This window comes from Apium graveolens, chromosome 1 (assembly GCF_009905375.1).
Source record: "Apium graveolens cultivar Ventura chromosome 1, ASM990537v1, whole genome shotgun sequence".
Lineage (NCBI taxonomy): Eukaryota > Viridiplantae > Streptophyta > Magnoliopsida > Apiales > Apiaceae > Apium > Apium graveolens.
In genome coordinates this window covers 200,970,064-200,989,493 of record NC_133647.1, presented here as the reverse complement: position 1 = coordinate 200,989,493, position 19,430 = coordinate 200,970,064, and the positions used below count along the sequence as shown (strand labels likewise).

At 34.7% G+C, this 19,430-nt stretch overlaps 2 protein-coding genes across 2 annotated transcripts; one reads left to right on the top strand and one right to left on the bottom strand.

The window, feature by feature from the left end:
• Nucleotides 1-3,969: 3,969 nt before the first annotated feature.
• Nucleotides 3,970-5,474, bottom strand: LOC141717084 (uncharacterized). Its single transcript, XM_074519196.1, has 4 exons — nt 5,090-5,474; nt 4,904-5,008; nt 4,638-4,756; nt 3,970-4,383 (listed from the first exon to the last, which is right to left on the bottom strand). Exons 1-4 carry the CDS (start codon nt 5,472-5,474, stop codon nt 3,970-3,972), a joined length of 1,023 nt encoding a protein of 340 aa, XP_074375297.1.
• Nucleotides 5,475-16,970: 11,496 nt separating this feature from the next.
• LOC141717064 (secreted RxLR effector protein 161-like) lies at nt 16,971-17,411 on the top strand. Its single transcript, XM_074519185.1, has one exon. The coding sequence runs from the start codon at nt 16,971-16,973 to the stop codon at nt 17,409-17,411; it is 441 nt and encodes a 146-aa protein (XP_074375286.1).
• The last annotated feature ends 2,019 nt before the right edge of the window (nt 17,412-19,430 follow it).

Genomic DNA, 19,430 nt, shown 5'->3' with positions numbered 1-19,430 from the left:
CAGTTTGAACTGGTCTGGGAGTACTGCAAATGTTATTGAGCATTTTTAGGAGTATTTAAATAAGTCTTGGCTACGTGCTGGAGTAGTGGAGCTCGTGTAGGAGTGTGTTCCTAGTCTTTAGTTGTAGTTGGTTTCCAGTTTGTTTTTCTTAGTTATATATGTTGTATTAGCAACTTTATTTTTAATGAGATCATGAGTTAACATTTTGTTTCTCTCTCATTTTAATATTACATATACAATATATATATATATGTATGTTACTGTAATCAGGGTTATAAAAGTTATATTTCATCAATAGAGAATTCAGGGGAAACCGACATGAGTTAATAGTTCATGATGTAATCATATGCCTAGTTCAAATGACGAGACCCTAAGCATTTTTAGATCATCTTAGATAGTGGGATTGTAAAATATGTCAGTGCATGTGGATTTGTTAGATCTAAATATATAAATTCTATACAAAAGTAATTTTCTTGGTCCATCCAAAAATTATACTTACACGTGAATTTTTCTATTAAATTCCTAATTTGGCTATATGTTTATGATAAATTCACGGTTATAAATTTGACAATATGACAGCGCTAAATCCTAACTCCATGCCAAGTTTTTAGACTTAAGATCCAATTACAGTAGGGGAAAATTTAAAAATACAAATATTTGTGTTTGTCAATCCAATAATATCTACCTATATACCACTGTAATGTTCCATTTCTAGACTAGCCCACTCTCACACCTTTCTTCGATGTAACCTTCTTTTCTTTGGTCCCCACTTTTCCTGATCGAGGTGGAGTACCAGTAGGGGGATTGGGTGTCTCAAGGCCAAGCACAATTGAGATTTTGCCCTTACCTTTCCTATTGATGACATCACAGTGAGTAATAATTTCACCTTCCTCAAAATGAGCCAAAGTATCAAAGGCATTTTTCGTTGAGATCTCATTAATGGGATCCTGATGTTCCTGGGATCTTTGAGGTTGAGGTGCACTAACTGCTCGAACGGGTACTGGAGTTGGTAGCGGAGACCGAACGGTGTGCACGCTTGGGATCAGGTGCGCAGGGCTGCAAGGGCGCTTAGACGCTGAGATGGTCCTAGAGCTCTCTAGAGCCTGTCCTGTGTGCTTGGCGACTGAGCGATGCCCAGGCGAGATAAAGCCAGCCATAGGTTGTACTGTACCCTGGGGTTCAACCTGGGACTCAACATGGGACTCTACAATCAAGTCCCCAGTTACTTCATTATCCATAACAACTGTTGTCTCAACTGCATCAAACTTGTCAAGATCATCTCCTTGTGTTGCATTTTCTTCCTACATTGTCTCAAAATCTCATCCTCATCTAAAGTAACATCACAACCCAAAAACTTACCCCCCACGTATGGAACCAAAGAATGATTATGGACATAGTCTTCATTAAGATTTTCTTCATTCTCCTCCATTTCAGCTTCTGCCTCATGCACCTTAGTGTTGTTCTTACCACCCTTCCTGTTATTAACACTCCCTTGTGATCTAGATTTTGATATCTCTCGATTGGGATCATCAGGGCAACGTGCCAAAGAGTGTCCAAATTGTTTGACATAGGGAGCATGAATATGGCAATTGTGAATACTCGATTTCAACTCGAAAGTTATCTTCCCTCCCTTTGCTGTTTAAACAGGGGACAATCATGTAGGGTGGCCTAGGAGATCCATACTCAAGCTCAATTAACACTCCAGCAAATTTCATTGGAAGGAATTTCGAAATTGCTTCATCAAACTTGATAACTTTCCCAAGGAGCTCAGTCACCATGGTAATTCCAGAACTGGAACAACAGTAGGAAGGTGGGAGCCCTAACTTGACCCAACATGGCACCTTATAAAGAACATTACATTTGAATTCTGTACTTTCCATCCATGGTTTAAGGAAAAGAACTCGCCCTCCCAAATGTATAGAATTGAGATTTAGAACTGCTTTCATGTGTTCCTCCGTATCAAACTTGAACGTGAAATAGTCTTTTGAATTATAAAAAACATGTAAAAGTCCTCTATTTTTTCATAGATTCATGGCTCTATCACGAACAAATTTGAAGTCAAAGCTCCCGCCAATAAAATGGCCAATGCAGCTAGTGTTCCACTGCTGCCTTGCTTGAACAAGAAATTCTTTGGGATGAATAATGGTCAAGGAACCATCCTCATTAGTGACAAAAGTAGCTTTATGCTTGAAATTTGGAGTTGTAGTTGGGATTCCTTCCTTGACCTTATCACTCTAAGAAACCTTCTTTCCCCCTGCTTTACTACAATCACCTTGATGAGGATTTGGTGTGCCAGCAATGGCCACAATGGTCCCAGTATCACCAACAACATTGTGTTCACTCACTAGGCTCAAAACTCCGTTTCTCACAACAAAACTATCAAGTAAATTTTCTAAGGACTTTGATGAATTTTCCGAGGTATTACCATTTGAAATAATTTGAGATTCATCAAGTTGTTCAAGAAGACCTCCATTACCAACATGTTGTACTTCTTGAAGCCCCAAGATCTCAGCTGGGGGTAAGCCACCATCACCTCCCATAGCCCTCCCTTTTGAGCTCACTGTGTTGTCACTTGGACCACCATCAAGGCGAATGGAGCCACCATCTCTATGCAAGAGGGCATGGGAATTTACCCCTCTAGGATTTGGAAAAACTTCTTTCAAGTCCACATCTTCAAGGATTATAGTTCTGTTAATGGCTGCTATGTCATAGTTGTGGTCATGACCTATACCAACCATCATTGCAGATTCGCCGGAGTTAAAGCTAAAAGAACTGTCGTTTGACATAATTAGAACTAAAGAGTAAAAAATGTGGGTGAAAATAGAGACCTACGGGAGTGGGGAGACACATACACCTCTTCCAACAATTTACCATTCAAAAATGCTGATTTCGCATCGAGGTGGTGAACCTCCCATTCATTTTTGGCAGCCAATGCAAGTAATAAATGAACTGTTTCCATCCTTGTAACAGGTGCAAAGACCTCCTCGTAGTCCACTCCGTACTTTTGAACATAACCTTTCGTTACGGGCCGGGCTTTGTGCTTTACCACCATACCTTCTGTATTTCTTTTTATTTTGAACACCCATTTTAAGCCGATTGTCTTGTGGCCTGCAGGCAACTCTGTAAGTTCCCATGTTTTGTTATTTTTGATGGGCTCAATTTCGTTCTGCATTGCCAATTTTAAAGCTTTTTGTTTAACTGATTGATCATACGTAATAGGTTCATCTATTTATGATAGTAATAACTCATCTGCAGCTTCCACTTTTTCAGTTTCATCATAAATGTTCCTTAGTGATCTGAAATTCTGAGGTTCACTGCTAGCCTCACTTAAGCTGCTCGAACTGTTAGAGTTACTTCCACTTAAGCTTCCCATGGTGCCAAATTTTATTTCACTGCTGTTGTCACTTGCATTACTTGACCTGGAGTTTAATTGTGAATCCTCTTCATTGTATCCCTCATTTCTAGTTATTTCCAACGAGTTCAGTTGATAGTCAATAGTTGTAAATGGGCCTGGCATTTATTCACTTTCTGCCTCATTATTACCCCAACACCACCCCTTCTTTTCTTCAAAATGCACATCTCTGCTCACGTGCACAGTGCCTCAACAGGATCATAAAGTCTGAAAGCTTTTTTCCCTGGTTCTTTTCCCAAATAAATCACAACTTTGCTCTTATCATCAAGTTTTTTGACATGTATTGCGGGTATTTTCATATAACCCAAACAACCAAACACCTTTATGTGTTCAAGGTGAGGCTTTCTTCCAGTCCATGCCTCGTATGGTGTCATCTTTGACAGAGCTCGGGTGGGAAGCTTATTCAACACATACACAGCATGACATATTGCCTCTCCCCACAGCCTCACTGGAACATTTATTTCTTTCAACATACTTCTTCCCATGGCCACCACAGTGTGATTTCGCCTTTTTACGACCCCATTTTGCTGCGGCGAATAAGGGGCTGTATAATGCCTCTATATTCCTCCAGATTCACGGTACATCTCAAACTCCTTTGACAAGAATTTTCCTCCCCGATTAGTCCTGAAAGTTTTGATCTCACATTTCGAACCTTTTTCAACTATCGCCTTGAATCTTTTAAAAGCACCCAGAGCTTCATCCTTTGTCTTTAACATAAAGACCCACATCATTCGACTGTAATCGTCCACAAGTAGTATAAAGTACCTGTTTCCAGCAAGTGTTGGTGGTGAAATGGGTCCACACAAATCTCCGTGTACTATCTCAAGTCGTTCCTTTGCTGTAAAGTTTGTTTGTACAAGAAATGATTTTTGCACTTGTTTAGATAACAAGCATCCCTTACAAATTTCTTTTGGTAAACTTAAGGTTGGAAATCCACACACCATATCATTTGTAACCATCAGTTTCATTGCCTGAAAGTTTACTTGTCCCAAGCGCGAATGCTATTACCAAGTGTTCTCCTCTGCTTTAGTTAACAGACACACAGGCTCATTTTCTGGAACTATTAACTTATACAAGCGATTTGACAACCTTTTAACCATCATTAATAACTTTCCATCTTTCTCATACACCCACAGGAAATCCTCATTAATAATTACTCTGTTCCAACCTCAGACAATTGTCCCAAACTTACTATATTGTTACAAAGTGTGGGAATAAAATATACCTCTTTCAAAATACGTTCCTCGTCATTTTTGCGTTTGAATGCTACAGATCCTTTGCCCTTAATGCACACTGTTGATCCATCTCCAAACCTAACTTGCCCGTGCACATTCTCGTCCAAATCTTTAAATCTCGAGCGTTCTCCAGTCATATGGTTACTGGCTCCGTTATCCAGGTACCAAACACTTATGTCTCCTTTGTACTTATGTTGTTATCCCATTGGTGATGTTACTCCTACTTCGTTCAAAAGAACGAGGACTCTTGTCATACCTCTGCACTCTTCCATTAGGAGTGCTGGTTCATAATCATCAACTTGAGTGAGATTCACCTCAGATTCTTGTTCCTTCTCTTTTCCTCGTCGTGGCTTACGGCATTCTGAAGCGTAGTGCCCATAAGCACCACAGTTAAAGTATTTCAGTTAGCTTCTATCATGAATCCCACGATTCATAGATTTGCCACGGCTATCCCATGAGCCATGAGTTCCATCCTTGCATGTCTTCATTAACCACTCTTCTCTTGTCAAGAAAAGCTGACTCTCTGTGCTTTCCCTTTTTCTCCATTCATCTTTTGTCAACAGCAACTTGCCATCATTGCTCTCGATTTGTCCTCGTGTTCTTTCTTCATGTGCCTTCAGGGAACCTATCACCTCCTCGACAAATATCGTCTCCAAGTTCCCAAATTGTTCCATCGCAGAAGCTATTTGTAGGATTCTCGATGGAACTGCTCTCAGCAACGTCTTAACCACATAAGTCTCCTCCATGTTCTCCCCTAAAACTCGAATATTAGTAACCAAGTTGTTCAGTTTCATATAAAAATCATCGAGTGGCTCTATTTCTTTCATGTTCCGTGTCTTGAACTATCCCTTGAGCATTTGAGCCCTGGATTTCTTCGCCTTATCAGCACCTTGGCACACCGTCCTTATTGCTTCAGTGACAACAAGACATCTTCAGGAATACTTTGGTAGATCACAGCCAACGCCAAACTATCTCTTCTCTCTTCTACAACTACCTTAGGGTCCTTAGGTTCTATAGCTTCCCACACGCCATGAGCTTTTACGTATACTCTCATTTTAGAGCCCATGTTGTGTAGGTTATTTTAGTTAACATTGGGTAGTTTAGGTTGACAGAGTTATCTTTGGTTTTGCTGGGTTCCATGGTTGCTGGCTTAGACATCTATTTTTGTATTCACTACAATGAGGCTCTGATACCAGATTGATGGAAATACACACACAATAAGGAATAACAAAGTTGAGCCGCAACTCGGTTTTAATATTGAAACTTCTGAAAAAAAAATTACAACTGAGACTTACAAAACAAGAACAAAGAAAACAGGTTTTAAGTGCATTCTGTATGACTACAAAAATGCCTAGAAAATAGCTACCACCTCTACTAAACTCCTACTTATTCTCCACTACTTCTAGACCAAATCAAACTCCTAAAAACTCTCCAGCTTAGCTGACTTATTCATACGAAATAAATAAACTGAAACAAATATTTAGATTAATTCTAACAATATGTAATTCAATCAAGATTGAATGATAGCATTCTTTAAGAATATGGCGGGTCAGAAATTTATTGAGATCATGCAGCATGTTTTGTTACTTTCTTTACTCATTTCTTTCTTGTCTAATGGTTTTCCAAGGTCAATTACAAGAATTTTTTAACACTTACTCGCTCGCATGTATCTCCTTCCTAATTGACATATTTTTTATTGGCAGTTATTCTACTACTAACTTGTTCTCATATCATAAAACTAATTTGATACATTCACCCAAAAAATAGCTCAATTTTTAATTAATTACGGACTACTTTACCCATCACGATGTGAGCTTCCTTTGGATATGAAGTGTAGTAAAAATATCTTAGGCTACTCGAATATAGTTTATTTTTATGATTTCTCTCTTCAATAAGATAAGGTATGCATGAAATTTCCTTCATATCACTCTTTTATTTCTTTCATAAGATGTCTTTTTTGTTTTTTAGATCTGAATAACGTCAATTTTTTTTATTTTCCGCTTAAATTTTAATAATCTTAAAATATTTAATCTAATCATTTCATTATCTTCAAATTAAAATTTCATAAGAATTGAACTTTGGAAGAGATTTAAATTTATGACAACAATTTAAGTGTGTGACAAAATTTGAACTTAGTGCCCAAATTCTAATTTTTGACTAAGCTAATTTGTCATCCAAATTTCATTTCGTGAAATTAATTGGACTTATCGAAAAAAATTATTTTGTCACATGATTTGAGATTCTCTTAAAATTCTAACGGGAGACAAAAATCATATTCAAAATATCAAAAATATTATAAGCGTGTGGTAATTAGAATTATTCTACATTTTTATTCAATATACATGTGCTTGTAAGTAAAATATATAACAATAAGAAAAATATGTATTTCCACAAAGAATTATGAGAATATACTTAAATAAGAACATTGTTATACATATCATGTTCTACAAAATCATGTAGATGATTAAAAATTTGGGTGACCCAGTGACCTTGTAAAAAAACATATCACTTATGTCACTGTCAAGTTCTATAAAATCATGTAGTCTGTGATAGAATTTAATAATTCTATAAACACATAATTCTCTAAAATAGAGACAAGGACCGTGATCATCATATCTAATTATCAAGATTAAATCGAAGACGGAAGCGTACCTGAATCCATAAGGCGATAATCGTAACTGTATCTGAATCTGTATAATGTACTTGATTATTGTCTTCCTCAACCAAGTACTCCTTAGGGTTTCTCAATGGTTCTCTGTGATGGGTAGAAGATAAGTCGTTACGTGTACTTGATATATTGGGGACTATAACTCTTTTTATATACCACCTAATTAAATCTCCCATTATAATTTAATTGGGCCTGGTATTAGGTATCCACTTATTAGGTCCATACAATAAATTAAAATATAATTGGTTTTCTTATTTGATCACTTAATTTAACCCAATATAATAAATAGCAAATATAATTGATATATTTATATGTAGCCCATAAAATAATTATTATTATTAAAAATAATAATAACAATCTCCCACTTGGGCTTCATATGCATCCAGGATCAATTATACAAAACTTTAGTGCGCAACTTTATGCTATTTATCGTCCTTAGATTTTACCAAAACAATTTGGTCCGTCTACTATATATGTTTGAGATTCTGGCGGCATTCGTCAAAAATTTTACGTGACTAAACCTTCCAGGGTCACCACACAAATATATTCAACGACATGAATCAATGCATGGATAAGTGGCATGGAAATTACATGTAATGTGATCTATATAATGTCTATTTCCAACTAGTCCTTAGGCAATCTCTAACAAGATTAATTCCAATTTTCTCAACTCAATGTTAAACCACAATAAGAAAATTGAACAAAAGTAGAGTGACATTTAATAAAATTCCATCAACTGTATTCTGCAGAACATAAACAACGTAATGTTTATTATATAAAACACCAAAATACAAACTCCCAGTAAACCAAAGTATCACATAAGGTAACACCCATATGAGTAGTATGCTCGTGAAAGACCTTAGGTGTTAACACCTTAGTGAGCGGATCCGCAATCATGGAGTTAGTGCCAATGTATTCTATCGAAATCTGTCCACTCTGAATCTTTTCTTTAACAACTAGGAACTTAATATCTATATGTTTTGCATCTGTAGTGCTCCTATTATTGTTTGAATACTCCACTGCTGATTTATTATCACAAAATATCTTTAATGGTCTTTCAACACCATCAAGAATACGCAAACCAGTGACAAAGTTTCGCAGCCATAAAGCTTGATTGGATGCCACAAAACATGCTATATATTCTGCAGCCATGGTGGATGAAGCTATGAGCGTCTGTTTGGCAGACCTCCATGAAATCGCTCCACCAGCCAGTAGATAAACATAGCCCGAAGTAGATTTTCTTTCATCTTTGCATCCTCCAAAGTCAGAATCTGAATATCCAATGATTTATAGATGATCTGATTTCCTGTATGTGAGCATATAGTCTTTTATTTTCTTCAAATATCGTACGACTCGTTTCACTGCTTTCCATTGATCCATTCCCGGATTACTCAAATATCTTCCTAACATTCCAACAATGAATGCTATGTCAGGACGAGTACAAACTTGAGCATATATTAGGCTTCCCACTGCCGATGCATATGGTATCCTTTGCATTTCCCTTATCTCAAGTTCATTCTTAGGATACTTTTTGAGACTAAATTTGTCTCCCTTAGACACGGGTGTATCCATTGGTGCACAATCTTTCATGCCATACATTTCCAGGATCTTTTCAATATAGCTCTTTTGTGACAATCCAAGAATACCTCGAGAGCGATCTCGATGTATCTGAATTCCTAATATAAAAGAGGCGTTACCAAGATCCTTCATCTCAAATTGATTAGTGAGAAATTTCTTGGTATCGTGCAATAAGCCTATATCATTAGTAGCAAGTAAGATGTCATCAACGTATAAGAGAAGAAAGATAAATTTGCTCCCACTGAACTTGTGATATACACAATGTTCCACCAAGTTCACTTCGAAACCATATGATGTGATTACATGATGAAATTTATGATACGATTCACGAGAAGCCTGCCTGAGACCATAGATGGACTTCTTTAATTTGCATACCATAGTCTTTGGATCTCCAATGACAAAGTTTTCTGGCTGCACCATATAAATTGTCTCTCCAATGTTTCCATTGAGAAACGCCATCTTTACGTCCATCTGATGTAGCTCTAGATCATAATGAGCCATAAGTGCCATAAAAATTCGAAATGAGTCTTTCGTGGAAACCGGAGAAAAAGTCTCATTGTAGTCGATACCTTTCTTTTGAGTGAATCCTTTAGCGACTAGACGAGCCTTATATCTTTCGATGTTACCACTCAAATCCTTTTTGGTTTTAAATACCCATTTGCAACCTATAGGTTTTGAGCCTTTAGGCAACTCGACAAGATCCCAAACGTCATTGTCTTTCATAGATTGCATCTCTTCATTAATGGCATCAATCCACTTTTGAAAGTTAGGACTCTGCATGGCTTGTTGAAGATTTACAGGATCATCTTCCCCAATGCCAACTCCATCTTCATGTTTTTGTAGAATTCATGGCTGCTACGGTTGCAGCGTGTCAAGGTATTTGGCTAAGAAACTTTCTGAAGGAAGTGACAGGAAATCACATTGGCCCTGTGGTATTATACATTGATAATAAATCCACCATAGACTTGGCAAAGAACCCTGTTTTTCACGAAAGGTCAAAACATATTGATATCCGTTTTCATTTTATAAGAGAGTGTGTGGAACGGGGTGAGATTGTTGTGAAGCACGTACGAACAGAGGAACAACGTGCTGATGTGCTGACTAAGGCATTGTCAATTGTCAAATTTGAACGTATGAGACAGCTTCTTAGGGTGAAGAGTCCTAATAAAGAAGTTTAGATTAAGGGGGTGCTTGTTAGATTAATCTAAACTTTGTTAATAATTTATGGTGTCTGAGATGTGGAGTCTAGTGATGTAGTGTGAGGTGTCGGTAATATTTTGATAGTTTATGGACGTAGTTTGAATAAGTCAGGCCTGAGAAGTAGTAGTGGAACATTTTCAGGACTCTCTATTGCTTTCTGTTTCCTAGTTTATAGGCCTAGTTGGTTTCCTAGTTTTCTTGTACTTAAGTTGTTTCCTGTATGCAAAGTAATAAGATCACTACTTTACATTTTTGTTTTCTCTCGTTTTTACATCATACATATAATATAAATTTCAGAGTTTTTTTAAAATAATACATATTTTAGAAATAAACGAAAATAATGTCATTTTTAAACTTATTTTCAAAAATGCACTTTTTAAGTTTTATTTTCAAAAATAAGATTTGCAATTGTGGAACCTATTATGCAACTTTTGTTTTAATTTCTTCAAAATTGATTTTGAGGTTACAACCTTGCAAACTTGAAACTCAACAAATGCAACCTTAACATTTATAATCTTCTTAAAATTGGAAATTAAGTTGCATAACAAGTTGCAACATTATTTTTGAAAATGAAACTTAAAATTGAAAATAACTTTAAAATGTTAATATTTTTGTAAATAAGTTGAAAAACATAGTATTCTCAATAATTTCCAAATAAATTTATACAAATAAAGGATTTATTATTAATTTATCTGTTTTATATATTCCATATAATATTAGATAAATAAATACAAGTATCCCCTCTTTAAGCAGATATCCACATCACTAGACTAACTTTCTTGCTAAGATACACTTGGAAACAACTGATGTCATCATGTTCCGTAATAGTATAAATTAAATCGATCTATGGTTTGAATTTAAAATTTTTTTACATCATTACCCATTATTATTTTTAATGTTTGAGAATTTAAAAAATATTTTAACATTATTATATGTAATGTTTCGAACATTATATAATCTGCATTTGCAAATATTTTTGACTAAACGACTATGTAATTTTTGACACAAAATTATTTTGGAAATAAATTTTGCATATGCATATGAGTAGGGTTAATGATTTATGTATACTGAAAATGATTAACACACGTTTAATTCATAATAACTTAAATAAAACTCAATTTACTATATTTTATATTCATATTTACAAGATTTCATACTTAGAGACTTTTTTGATTGAGATAATTAATATAGTTTTGATGGGTTTAAAGTCAAAATTGGATCTAATATTTTGAATTTTTTTTGACAATTTTTGTATGATTCTAAATTTAGTCTTGTCAATATGAAAGATTCAAATATATAATCAAATAGCTTTTGCATGAATTTAGGTTTAGTTTTTTTATTTGAATACAATATTGTGCAAAATATGGATTAAAATACTAAATAAAACTTATTACTTATATCAAGTTCTATGGAGTCCACCACCATTGGAGTACTAGAGTCCATATTTCCCTAATAAATAAAAAATTATAAAACATATTATTGTGTACATCATATTTTATAAATATTACTATTTTAATAAAAATATTGCAAATTCATTAATTTTACAAGTATAATAGTGCAAAACATCAACCTCAACATGAATGTTCTACAAACTAACTATTTTCCAAAGATCAATATATTATACAATGTAAATCTTATAAAATCTATGAAATTTGCAAGACTATCATTAAAACAATAATATTTGCAGAAGGCAGAGTAATATATTTTCCAACGTTTTATATAGTATATATATTAGGTGCAAAGAGTATATGGACACTTCAACTCACATGAAATACTACACTCCATAAAACTTTACTCATAAATTTGTTACCACTATTTTTGACTAAGTTATATGTTATTTAATATTTGTACTATGAATTGCGCCCTTAATATGTGCCCACGGGCGCGCACTAGAAAAACCGTTTATAAAATCATCACAAACTGAAAAAGACAACTAATGTTAGAATATGATCACCATCTTAAAGCAATGAAATAGAGGCCAAATAGATTAATGACAAATACATAGCATTATTGTTTGCTTTTTTCAGTGGTGTTCCGAGGCCCACAATAAGAAGTATGAATTTAGGTGAAATCACATTAATTACTTTCCAATAATTGTGATGATGAACTTTTTATTCAAAAGTAAAAATCAATCAATAAAATTACATAACTCGTACATAAATTATAATTAGAGTATGCTCATGGGCACTAGACAACCCCTTATTATTTTCTAATTTTTTTGTGCTCAATCACATGTATGTTAAAAGTTATAGACATGTATTTTTTTTGCGGCAGGAGAATCCACTTATCATAGGTCATTCGGTTAATAGAGTGATCTAAAGTTGCAAGGAGAAATCGATTGTCTTATGTGTGCCATTGGCCCACATTAAAAACTTAACCAAAGTAATGGGCCATATATTTCTTCTTCCATACAACTCATGTTAAATTACTCATGGTCTAAACACATTGAAACATAGGCCTCATAGACTAATGACAAATTACAAATTCATAACAGTATTGTTTGAGTTTTTTGTGGTGTGATAGGGGCCCATAATTAGAACTAACAAATTAAGTGAAATTTAGATTGATTGCTTTTCAATAATTATGATGACGACCTTTGTATGCAAAAAAACAACCTAAAAAATTAAATAACTCATATATAGAAAATTATCAGAATATGATCATGGGAACACACTATACAGCCCCTTATTATTTTTAAATCTTTTAGGCCCACTCCCCATTTGTGTTCATCTCCATCTTTATTCGCTCTCTTTGTATGCCGTAGGAGAATCCACTCATCATGGGTCATTGGGTAGGTGGAGTACTGATATAAGAGTTGAAGCAAAAATCGATTTAAGGTGGTATAAGTTTGACTCATCATTTTTGATATATTGTGTTTGGTTTAATAGTAGAATGAATAAAATTACTTTAAATGTTTTAAATTGGATCTATATCTTAAAAAAACCGAAAATCTCTTGATTAATTCAAATAAGTCAAATGCATGAGCTTAAAAACAAAAATGGTCAAATTTGAAGATACCCCAAATTAGAAAGATGAGGAGAGTCTTGAAACATGTTTATAAGCTTCTGCAAAGTACATGAAATTATGTATTAGTTGACGATGACCAAAACTCTTGTTGTAATTGCATAAAGAATCACTCAATTCTTCACATGGCAAGAAACTTGATTATGAAAGTTGATGAAAGCAAACCATTTGCTGAATGGGTTTATGTGCGCTTCACATGTTAAATCGTTATCCCATAAAAAGTGTAGAAAGTATACTAAACGAAACCAAAAGTACGTGACAAAAAAAATAGAAAGTGGTAGATAACCACCATTTGGGCATCTCAAAATTTGAAAGTAGAGGTTTTGACTATGCAAAAGAAGTAAGATGTACCTAAATCAAAATTTATTTTCACTTAATTAGTTAACTTAATTTATTACACTACACCATAGAATGACTATGGCAACCATAAAAATTTAATTCCTTATAGGCTATTTATGTTGCAGTAGAACTTATCGGAATGAATATGCAAATGTTTGGTGTTGCACCCGATGGTGACGAAATAGAGGTCCTATAGCAATATTTTAAGCCATGTCTTGCAACAATAAAATAATATTGCAATAAACAATATTTAGCAATGAAATGTATTTTACAACAACGTAGTTAAATTATTAAAAAAACTATTTTGTCAGCAAAATAACCACCTTAAGGCAACATTATTTGGTCCAACTGCAATAAAGTTTAAGATAAAATTTGACAAATATTGCAATATTTTTTAAACAATTTTAATATTTTATAGTTGATGTAGTTGTTAATGGCAATATATTTGGATACAATTGTAACAGTATTTTTTTTAAAAAAAATAGTAGGATCTTATTGTAAAGAAAGGAAGCCGTACATTTTTTTACGTCACAAAAGAAGCAATATCATTCAAAGGTAACATGACCAATTTAAAAGCAGCCCTCACGCTGTCGTAACATCATCGAATAAACATCTCAGTTTAAGTCTAATAGAAAATGACAATAGCTAGCTAAACCAAATTCGCTAGTAAATTTAGTCGCATACACGAAGAACTAAACAAAATTCACGTTCGAATTTAAACAAAAGTAATCTAGCTAGCTAGCAAAATGCGGATGACATAAACATAAAATATCAGTTGGCCCCTGCAACATCATATCCATCTGCATCGCTTGCATCATCGTTCACTTCTTCTCCATCCTCCGAATCATCTTCCTTTGCATCAACCTTAGCTGAACTTGGAGCATTTAATTCTTCAACATCGATATTCATAACATGATTCAGTTCACCATGTTTTTCAAAAATCTTCCTCAGATTCTTCTGCCCCCACTTCGAACTAATCCCCGTTCATGCCCCCCTGCACTAGCACCTTTTTCTTTTGAGGATCCTGTTCGATATTCTTCACATCTCCAGAGATCACCACCTTCACTTATGGGTAATACTCAATATAATCAAGATCTTTATTGCTCCTATGATTTAAATATCTAAGTCTTCAATTTTTTGTAAGTCGGTTGATAATTTTATTTAATTTTTTTGCAGGGCCATTGTGTCAGCCATTAATATCGCGCCCAATATTTAGTTACTTTTCGAAGCCATCCTATCCAACGGGAAGCTACCTTGTCCATCATTTGTTTGCTCACATACAAGCTTCTTTGTAAGCAACTCTAAAGTGTTAAAATCTACTGTGCATCATCACGTAGAAATTTTCTTTTTTAAAAAGACGAGGTTATGATAAGATATTAAAAATAAACCTGGAATTGTATATTATTTTTTTCCAAAGCCATTTAAGCATGAAACTAATTACATATGCAATCTTCGCCAGTTTGCATTTGCCAATTAACCTAAAGAGCAAAACATTTATGCAGGTTTCTTCCGGGGTCTCGCAACCCATATTTTTAGAGGAATGATTTAGGAAATGCGTACATATAAAATAAGTTAAATGTAGTCGTGATGAATAGAATTTCCTGCGGGAATTTTTACTACATTTGTATTTGCTTATAGAATCGTAGCACATTTTTTCGAAAAAAGAAAGAAAGACTTTAACACTTTTCTGGATTGATGTGAAACACTTTTCGAAAAATATACATATTTTCTGGATTGATGTGAAACAAATTCCCTAGTATTATTTAGTAATATTTATAAACTTAAGGGACTATGTTGTTATTTATGAAAGTTCATGTGGCAATAGCATTTATCTTTGTTAAGTCTTTGATTCAAGAACTTAACACATGGCTCTTACAATTAACCTCCACATTATGGTCTACACTCTAAAGACTTCTCTAATTACTACCTTTTAAGTCTAATAAAATTTATCTGCTCATCTCTTCCACTTCCAACCATTCTTTTCCTATTTAAGAAACTCATTTTGAGAACTAATCTTGCCACCTGATAGAATACACATTTGGAAAAAATATTCGCCTATTCGAAATCTTGTTGTAAATTTTCGTTGCAGTATAGTTAATCAAGATTTTTTGGTTATATTAACATATAAAACATTTTTCCCCATCTATTTTATGATTCTATGAATAAGTTAAAGCCTTGTGAACTAATTTCCATATCTTGTAAATTGGCTCAGATGTTATAGATGGAGATAAAGAGGTAATCATATCTTGAGTTATTACTAACTTATTACTTTTTACATCCACGCATAATCGGAAACATGTGTAGTACCAAAATATCCTTATTGCATGTGTTATTAATGTCAAGTATATAAACTGTGTAGCTTTTCACTTACTATTGTCTGAAAAATATTATGACCAATAAAAGATAGTAGATTATAAGATACTTTAGTATTCTTTAGAATTTCAACTGATCTTATCACCCGAAATTATACGATGCAGGAGCTCAAATTAAATGGAATTTTATATAGAGGTTAGAGAACATAACCTTTGCAACTCTAAATAAAACATTTTAAAAAAATCAGTTTGAAGCAGGCATCCAAAGAGGTAACAGTTATTGTCTAAGATTGACATAAATCTAACTTACATGAGAGTCATTTCTTCCTGACAGGATAAATATTTAAGAAAGAATCCTGACCTTGAGAAATGCACGTAGAATAAAGAATGCTAGAATTAATGTGATGAATCTTTACATCGAATAACTTACATAAAAACTCGATTATGGAACGCACAATTCTTCAAAGAAATTTCCATATTTTAGTCTTTACGAGGCTTTATTAACCTACAGAATAAAAGTAACAAAACAAAGTTTAAAAAAATATAAGGTAATTGTATTTAAAGAAAATAACTACCGGCTGCCCTGCGAAGAAAGCTATGACGACCGAAGAAGGAAAAATAACAATTAATATATATCCGTTGAATTTGACACATTCCCACCTCTGTGATTCCTCAGTCTGCAGTTGTTTAGGGAAGTCAGGCTTTGAAAATGGGAGCACAAGAAGAGGGGAAGTATTTGAAGGGGCGTACAAGTATATGAAGCATGAGATAACGGAGAACTGACGGAGGCTTAACAGATCTGACATGGCATCTAGATGGAATAAAATATTTCATGGAAGTACAAGTTGCTATATTAGATATATAATATACTAGTCCAAAAATATTGTAGAAGGGAAGAACTATGCATGTCAAATTAATTAGAACACTAAAAACTCTTGCACTAGATGCAAAGAACTTTGAAAATTGTGTAATTCATGCAAAGAAGGTACAATAAATGGTTAGATAAATTTTAGAAAAAGCTGGCATGGTAAAATGTAACCCTACAAAGTTTTCAGTAGAACCCAAAGCTTTAATTAATTACAAAAGATGAAGGAGGGAAGAGTGTGAACTCTGCTGAATTTAAGAGCATAGTGGGAGGCCTTCGATACCTTGTCCACACAAGGCCATACATATCTTATGTCGTGGGAATCATCAGCCGTTTCATGGAGAAACCAACAGTACTGCACTTAAATGTTGCTAAGAGGATAATGCGTTACGTTAAAAGAACAATGAGCTATGGTTTAATCTACTCGAAGGACAATGCAAATAATGTGCTGACAGGCTTCCCAGATAGTAATCTCGCCAGGCATGTTGATGATAGGAAAAGCACCACTGGGGGGGTGTTTTACTTAAATGAAAGTGTGATAACATGGGTGTCACAGAAGCAGAAATGTGTTGCTTTATCCTCATGTGAAGCTGAGTTCATGGCTGCTATAGTAGCGGCATGCCAAGGGAAATGGTTGCATAAGTTATTACGTGAAGTCTTAAATGATTATCTAGGTCATGTGGTTCTATACATTGACAAAAAATCGGCTATAGACATAGCTAAGAACCCTGTCTTTTATGGAAGATCCAAACAAATTGATTTTCCCAATTACTTATAAGGGAATGCGTAAAGCGTGGGGAGATTATCATAAAGCATGTGAGAACCGAATAACAACATGTTGATGTTCTCACAAAAGCACTGTCAATAGTTAAGTTCGTACGTATGCGATAAATTCTTGGTGGTAAGGTTTCGAATATGGAAGTTTAGATTAAGGGGGTGTATGTTGGATTAATCTAAACTTGTTTCTTATTTTTATTTGTTTATTTTGTCTGAGTGTTACAGTTTGAACTGGTCTGGGAGTACTGCAAATGTTATTGAGCATTTTTAGGAGTATTTAAATAAGTCTTGGCTACGTGCTGGAGTAGTGGAGCTCGTGTAGGAGTGTGTTCCTAGTCTTTAGTTGTAGTTGGTTTTCAGTTTGTTTTTTTCAGTTATATACGTTGTATTAGCAACTTTATTTTTAATGAGATCATGAGTTAACATTTTGTTTCTCTCTCATTTTAATATTACACATACAATATATATATATATATGTTACTGTAATCAGGGTTATAAAAGTTATATTTCATCAATAGAGGATTCAGGGGAAACCGACATGAGTTAATAGTTCATGATGTAATCATATGCCTAGTTCAAATGACGATACCCTAAGCATTTTTAGATCATCTTAGATAGTGGGATTGTAAAATATGTCAGTGCATGTGGATGTGTTAGATCTAAATATATAAATTCTATACAAAAGTAATTTTCTTGGTCCATCAAAAAATTATACTTACACGTGAATTTTTCTATTAAATTCCTAATTTTGCTATATGTTTATGATAAATTCACGATTATAAATTTGACAATATGACAGCGCTAAATCCTAACTCCATGCCAAGTTTTTAGACTTAAGATCCAATTACAGTAGAGGAAAATGTTAAAATACAAATATTTGTGTTTGTCAATCCAATAATATCTACCCATATACCACTGTAATGTTCCATTTCTAGACTAGCCCACTCTCACACCTTTCTTCGATGTAACCTTCTTTTCTTTGGTCCCCACTTTGCCTGATCGAGGTGGAGTACCAGTATGGGGATTGGGTGTCTCAAGGCCAAGCACAATTGAGATTTTGCCCTTACCTTTCCTGTTGATGGCATCACAGTGAGTAATAATTTCACCTTCCTCCAAATGAGCCAAAGTATCAAAGGCATTTTTCATTGAGATCTCATTAATGGGATCCTAATGTTCCTGGGATCTTTGAGGTTGAGGTGCACTAACTGCTCGAACGGGTACTGGAGTTGTTAGCGGAGACCGAACGGTGTGCACGCTTGGGATCAGGTGCGCAGGGCTGCAAGGGCGCTTAGACGCTGAGATGGTCCTCGAGCTCTCTAGAGCCTGTCCTGTATGCTTGGCGACTGAGCGACGCCCAGGCGAGATAAAGCCAGCCATAGGTTGTACTGTACCCTGGGGTTCAACCTGGGACTCAACATGGGACTCTACAATCAAGTCCCCAGTTAATTCATTATCCATAACAACTGTTGTCTCAACTGCATCAAACTTGTCAAGATCATCTCCTTGTGTTGCATTTTCTTCCTACATTGTCTCAAAATCTCATCCTCATCTAAGGTAACATCACAACCCAAAAACTTACCCACCACGTATGGAACCAAAGAATGATTATGGACATAGTCTTCATTAAGATTTTCTTCATTCTCCTCCATTTCAGCTTCAGCCTCATGCACCTTAGTGTTGTTCTTACCACCCTTCCTATTATTAACACTCCCTTGTGATCTAGATTTTGGTATCTCTCGATTGGGATCATCAGGGCAACGTGCCAAAGAGTGTCCAAATTGCTTGACATAGGGAGCATGAATATGGCAATTGTGAATACTCGATTTCAACTCGAAAGTTATCTTCCCTCCCTTTGCTGTTTAAATAGGGGACGATCATGTAGGGTGGCCTAGGAGATCCATACTCAAGCTCAATTAACACTCCATCAAATTTCATTGGAAGGAATTTCGAAGTTGCTTCATCAAACTTGATAACTTTCCCAAGGAGCTCAGCCACCATGCTAATTCCAGAACTGGAACAA